The 7,000-nt window shown below is 40.5% G+C and overlaps 2 protein-coding genes across 2 annotated transcripts in view; both read left to right on the forward strand.

The window, feature by feature from the left end:
• shda (Src homology 2 domain containing transforming protein D, a) overlaps nt 1–4,506 on the forward strand; it is a gene marked incomplete in the record, with an annotated part of 7,018 nt that extends 2,512 nt beyond the window's left edge. Inside the window, 3 exon segments of the mRNA XM_035674409.1 lie at nt 27–201; nt 1,973–2,092; nt 3,328–4,506. Coding sequence (XP_035530302.1) covers nt 27–201; nt 1,973–2,092; nt 3,328–3,514 — 482 coding nt within the window.
• A 1,024-nt stretch (nt 4,507–5,530) lies between these two features.
• The window catches only part of theg (theg spermatid protein), a 2,978-nt gene continuing 1,508 nt past the window's right edge, over nt 5,531–7,000 (forward strand). Inside the window, exons 1-3 of the mRNA XM_035673673.1 lie at nt 5,531–5,592; nt 5,674–5,735; nt 6,276–6,451. Coding sequence (XP_035529566.1) covers nt 5,531–5,592; nt 5,674–5,735; nt 6,276–6,451 — 300 coding nt within the window. The remainder of the gene's footprint in view (nt 5,593–5,673; nt 5,736–6,275; nt 6,452–7,000) is intronic.

Below are 7,000 nucleotides of genomic sequence, written 5' to 3' on the forward strand. Positions count from 1 at the left end.
TGCTGTATCTTTCTGTGTGTTCACAGTTCAGTTCGAAGGGGCAGAAAGGGAGCGCTCGCGAGCTCAGACAGAGCAGACCAGGCTCACCAAGACAGGAACTACATTGACCACAGCTGACTCAAGCACTCTCCGTCTGGTCGGTGACACTCCTCCTCTCCTGGGAGAGAGAGTGGATCCATCTATGCCGCTGGAGAGACAAGTGTGAGTGGACATCTGTAATGTTAAAAGATAGTGCCAGTGTTTTTAAAGGATTTCTCTCATTGGATAGCTGTGTTTGTCTTTCTCACCGTCACATTACTTACTCACTTAATAATCTCCTAATTTAGATTCTGTTGCTTGTAAGCATGAGCTATGTAGCATGCAAAGATTCATGCTTGAATGAATGAATCCCAGGTTTTTTTTTCACCTCCCACTGGGACAAATTTAATTTTAAAGGTTGACTGTTGAGTTTATTTTTTATTGTGTCTAATTATGTGTGTCCCCTGGCTCTAGTCTGTTACTACACTGACACCTTGTGGTACATTGTGAAGTACAAGCAAGTGACATTTCGGCTGCTATGCTTTATTCTCTTTGCTCCTATACTCTTCACATACAGTGTTAAGTGCACGGAATATTCAGCTCATACAATACATACAATAAGTGCAGTCAAGTCTATGAGCAGCATTACCAAAATATACAAAACTTATGTGAGTGAGGCAACACGTATACAAAAAACACATCTTCTCGATTTCCTAAACATCACTGTAGAAAATAATGTTATAGAAAATAAAAGGAAAAGTAGGAAAAATGTACATTTCTTTGGATTGCTTGCATTAAAACATGCACATATCTTAGAGATTGCATCACAGGCTGCTGTCATTGAGCTGTTTGCTTCATTATAGAAATTTACGCAAGGGTACGCAAGCATTACTGAAATGAAAGGAAGCAGGCTTTGCAAGGACAGCAGTCTCGGATGACACAGTTTCTTCATAGATGATTGCATGTACACCTTAACCACTATGTTCACACCCCTCGGATGTCAAAACGCAACCATTGTTAAAACATTGCTTTGGTCAGCATTACAGATTCAGAATTCCTCATTTCTTTCCCACACTCCTGAGTGTGGATACTTGGGGATGAACCACATTGCACACCACACATTCCTCTGTTGTTGTTGTTGTTTTCGTTAAGGTAGCTCACAAGTTATGTAGGAAGATGACATCACCGTCCTTAATCGGGCCAAGCGCCTCACAATGGTCAGTTGTTTCTGTAACCAGGGGGCACAATGCCAGGTCTGTTTGAATCACTGAACAAATCAGAGATGTGAGCTGTGATTCAGAGGTCTGGAGGCTACGTGCAGTTTTATTCTGCAAAGTTCAGCCACTTTCCCTTGCTTTGCTTAAGAAAAGAACCAATGGTTTTTAAATTTCAATTAAAATTTTGTGAATGGTTAATCACTGTGGCTTGCACTTCTGATGTAGAGCAGTGGTTGTATCATTTAGCAAATTGACGAACCATGCTTAAGTGGTATATTTTATGGTTATTCCATATTATATTTGAAACTCTACAATGAACCCAAATAGAGACCTCAGTAACTATAGTTTAGTTTTTAAAACGAGTGATTTAGATTCATTTTGAGCAGATTATTTCTTATTTATAAAATTATCTGTATTATATATTCTGTATTATGTATTCTCTTTATAATTTTTAACAATCATATGTATTTAAAGTTTTTTTTTTTCCCTGTTCTATCAGACAATTTACTTACTTTTCTTCACAGAAGTGAACCAAATGCTGAGATAAAGGCCTACTGTGTATATTAAGTTTTCTTACGCACCTTAAAAGCGACCCTTAGTTGTGGTCGGGAAACCACTGGTGTAGAGTAAAGATTCAACCTGAAGCGATAACTTGTAAGGGACTGTAAGAGGATGTGATACACAGCTTGGATTTCAGTAACAGTTTCAATGTCATGTTTTCTCCCGGTCACTTGCAGGTGGTACCATGGAACGCTGAGCCGCTCGGAGGCAGAGACTCTACTGACTCTGTGCAAGGAGAGCTCGTACCTGGTGAGGAACAGCCAGACCTGCAGAAACGACTACTCGCTCTCACTCAGGTAAACACATTTATCCATTAAGAGCTATTTACTGCACGTACTGGGCTTGTCCCATCTCTGTGCCAGTTGTAGCAGTTGTTTTTTTTACCACTCGCTTTATTCTAAGCTGTACCAAATCCCCCCCAAAAATCCCCACAAATCCTCCTCATACTGTCTTAATTTGAAGCATTGTTGCACTCTCTTAAAGGGGAATTGTACCCCTGTGAGCCAAAATTATCTGATCGAGTTCATTCTCCATTTGGGTATTATTATGGTCTGTGGGTGGCGAGAGAATCTTCTCAAATTTGAACCCTGAGGCAATTTTTAATTTTTCATCATTTTTCCATTATCTCTCCTCCCACCCAGTCACTTTTTTGTGTTTCTCTTCCCTTCCCCCATCCCTCACTTTCCCCTTTGCAAGTGGGATTAAAGCCTGTATGAGTAATCAGCATAAAAGCAGCTGTTTTGCGAGTCTGCATGCAGAGACTTGTCCCTAACCTGACATCTGTACTCAGTGTGTGCTGGAACATAAGTCATAAGTCATACCCCGCTGAAAGCCCCTGTGTTCATCTCTCTGATGTTTAATGTCACAATAAAGAAGAGATCTGTGTCACTTCCAGTCCAGGGTCCACATTTATCAAAGTTCTGATTATTAATTTTCCAAAAGATTCCTAAGAATGATTCTGGTGGGTCACCTGGTGGAGGACGCAGCCCAAGGATCAGTCCTTACCGCAGTGGCCCAGGTTTGATTCTGGCCTTTGGCCCTTTGCTGGGATTCTCTATAAGGGCATAAAAAAGCCCCCAAATTATAATAAAAATGAATCCTCCAAAGAGGCATTAACAGGTAGCCATCAACCATATAAATATTGATGTACTTATACAAAATTGGCTGAAATGAAAACAGTCACTGGAGCAGGGAGGACAGTCTGCTGCTGGTAGAGGATCATAAACAAAGAGAGAGAGAACCTAGTGAGGATGTGGAGCTTACCATGTGTTACACAGATGTTCAAACAAATGTGTGGTGTAAACCTAGGCTGCACTACTTTGTATTATTTGCTCATACCTATTTCCAGAATAGTGTGGGTTACTGTAATGGTTTTCAGAAACGTAACATCCTTCCAGATGCGCTTGCTCACTCAGTATTCCCCTGGAGTCTGTCTTGTTGTGAATGTTTGCTCTGAAACAGCCTTTCTGTCTAGTTTTGACTCAGACAAGCAATTTAATGAATCTTTCCTCCTTCTTTCCCTCTCTGTCAGGAGTTGTAAGGGCTTCATGCACATGAAGTTCGCTCAGTCTGCAGATGGGCGATTCGTACTCGGAGAGAACAGCCCTCCCTTCTCCACCATCCCCGAGGTCATCCACTACTACACTACACACAAGCTGCCGATCAGAGGAGCTGAGCATATGTCCCTACTGTATCCTGTCATAGTGCAGACCCTCTGACACTAACACACTCACATATGCTTTCTCTTGGTGCTACTGAATACAATATATACTCTATATTTACCTATTTCTGCCCCTTTGCTTTCTTACATGCCTTTCCACTTCCATTCTACTGCACAAGAGATTGGACTGTCTGGTGCCATCTTTTCCATTGACCATAACCCCAGTAACTACACTGGCAACTTAATAAGAGAGCTCAATGGCTCATGAATATACGCCTGTGAACTGGTTTTATCACTGAAATCCCTGTATTTTAATACCATGGACTCCTAAGAACCAGCAATCATTGATATTAAGATTGGTGGAGTACTTTTAGGTATAAAAAAAACTCTTGAGATGTCTTGAGACAGTAGAATCTACAAACTATTGCATGGAGATGTCTCTTACTGTATTGCAGAGATAGACTTTACTGTCAGGTCACTTAAAGGATAATAGTGGTGTTTTCTTTTGTGCCAATAATCTAGGTTGGCTTTCCAACCAACACAGTTATTTTGTTGTGAATTTTATGTTTTAAAGTGACAAACAAAAATCTAACAAAAGGATGGATTTGAGGCGTGGGGATTAAAACTAGATGTAGGCGGTATAAAATGCAGTTGTTTTTTTTGTTTTTTTAAAGTGCTGTAATTGCAAACAATACTGTTATTATCCTTTAAGTGTTACAATATCAACCAAACACTACATATTTAACCCGGGTCGGCTCTGGGTTTCTCTATGTGTTTCAGAGGCCTGTGAATGTTATTTGATGCTGTAGCTGTGTGCCCTGCAGTGTCTTCCTCAGTTCATATTATGTGTGAACCACAACAACAAAGTGACAACATAATGTCAAACAGACTTGTTAACTTCACACAGTAACAGACTTCTGCAATACTAGTTTAAAGAATAGTAACTACAGTATTATATTGAAAGCTTGTGGCTTTGGTAGGTTATTTACTGTTATTTGCTGTTTTATAAGATTTTAAATGTTGAAAATAAAGGTGTCATCTGTTTTTAAATTGTCTTTGTGTTTGTTTACTTGTGAATTTAAAATGTAAGATTGTGAAACTGGAATTTCACAGTGTGAGGGGGGCTTCATAATGCATGTCATATGAACAGATGTTTATTTTATAGCCACAAAGTAAGATAGTGTCTGTGGTAGATTAAACCTCTGCTGATTGACAGTCCTTCCCCTGAAGATTTAAACACGGGTTGTGCAATAGAGCATGATTGTATGGGTAGTTTTACTAGTAAAGGAAATAATAATAATTGAATAATTCTCCCACCACTGTTCTTGAACTACAATCTCTGGATGGGGGCCATTGTGAAGAGGAGAGAGAGTTGACTCTTCTCCCTTTTCCAGTTTATACAATTTCCCTGAACCACAATACAAACCACTAGCTGAGGCCTGTCAGCATAGTAAGAAAACATGCATATGTCTCATCCCTCCCTGTACACTTATTATGTGACTGGGAAATAACCTGACTGCACAGAAAAGTAGAGTTGGACATCTTTGCACACCCTGCACATAGACGATCTTTGCTGTACTGTACAACACCAGTGTCACCTGATGCCCTAGCAACCAGCAGGTGTCGGTGTCACAGTGAGAGGACAGTACAGGTAAACCTTTAGTAGCTTTAAGCTACAGATAAATGATTGTATATCGGCTTATTAATGTAATCAGCTAAAGATTAAATTCACTGGATGGTTACTGATGTTAATCGCAGGGTGTGTAACCTATATTTAAAAATAATTGTAGAGTAAACCAAAGTTTTTGACGTGTACAAAGTGTTTTTATAAGTAATAGAGTGTAAAACATGGGATCAAAGCTGCAACCAATGAACATTTACACTATAAACCAATCCATGATTGTTTTTTCAACTGTGTAGGAGCTGCGCTATATTTTCGTTGCATAAATGTGTCCCTGCATGTGTTGAACAAAACATTCTGTGCACACTCCTCTTTGTGACGCACTGTAATATTGGTTGGGTAATAGGATAATTTCAACATGTTCCTGTTCCCCCACCAGCTTCAACTGTTTCCATGGCAACTCGGACTGAGAGGCTTGCTCAACCCAAACCCAACAGACTCAGATATCCAGACCGGTAGGCCTGGACCCCCCCCCCTCTATCTCTTCATCCATGTCTCTCTCTTTCTCTTATGAGGCCTCTTTTTTTATTTCCCAGTCGCTCTGTTTACTGGCTGGATGATCTGCCCCTGGAGAAGACTGGATCCACCACCAAAACTGGTGTGTCTCTCACCCACTCACTTTTTTTTCCACCAAACATGTTCTGCACAGGTTTTTTGTGATGATATAATAACTAATATTTTTTCTTTGTAGAGTTAACCCCTCGCTGGTCGGAGCTATGTAGAAGTAAAAAGTTCTACACTCAAGTCACGTAATTATAACAAGTTGTACTATTACTAATGAAATACCGATGATTAACTATACCTTCTAATGCATGTGTGTGTATTACTTACTTTATTACGTTACTAATGTGTATTGTGGCACATTAGTAAAGCATTAAGTAGACATATCTAACAGTAGCATCAGAAATCAATTCATTGTTGTAGTTCAGAATTTTCAGAATTTTTTTGAAATGCACTACTCACAATAAGTTAGGGATATTGTTATTTACATGAGTGCTTTTCCTATTTGGTCTGAATTTTAATGAAATAAGTAACTTGTTACTTTCAGTTAACCGTTTCTCACCTCCCCCTCACATCTTTTGTCTTTCTGTGTCTTCTTCATCCTTTTCTCTTTTTCTTCATTACTTTTCCTCACCAGATTTACCTCCATATGGGAGCGTAGTGAATGTGCTCTTAGGGCAGTTGCGTCCAATCGGCTGTGCAGTCTTGCTCAACCTCGCGCCCTGCAGCTCGGCTGGCAGCCGACCGCCCACTATTGGCGGCCTGATGATAACACGTACTCTGTTTCCTGTCGGAACTGTCTGTGAATGTCTGGTAAATCCCTTGATGAAGCTTCCTGAGTGGTGTTCATTGAGTATGTACTGTACTCTCTCTCAACAGCTAACTGTGTTAGACAGTTAGCACTGGCCTGCTGCAGCCTGGTCTTTCCTACCACCTGACTTTGCTTTTGATAAAAGCCATACAATAAAAGCTTTGTTAAAGGACCAGTGTGGAGGATTTAGGGCAACGTTGCCGCTGGTTTTCTGCTTATTCTGCACGACCCTGAAGAACTGAGAGCAGCGCTGTGTGTGTACTACGGCTGGCTGGCAAACGTGTAGCTCAAAACGCAAGAAGGCTGGCCGGAGAGCAGACGTGCTTGTCATGTCCATTGTGGGCTTGCTGTAGAAATACGGCTGTTCAACATGGCAGCCCTCCACCATCCTTCTCCTCCATCTATACATGTCTGATCCTACCAAGGTAACAGACCAAACAACAACTGTTCTTATTTTCAGCGGTGCATTAATACACTAAGTGACAAACATACCCTACTGTACCTTAAATATTATATTCCATTTCTGCCATCCTGAGCCTCCTAAATGCTTT

The sequence above is a fragment of the Morone saxatilis genome, unplaced genomic scaffold (assembly GCF_004916995.1).
Source record: "Morone saxatilis isolate NCDOM2014 unplaced genomic scaffold, NCSU_SB_2.0 Contig3, whole genome shotgun sequence".
Lineage (NCBI taxonomy): Eukaryota > Metazoa > Chordata > Actinopteri > Moronidae > Morone > Morone saxatilis.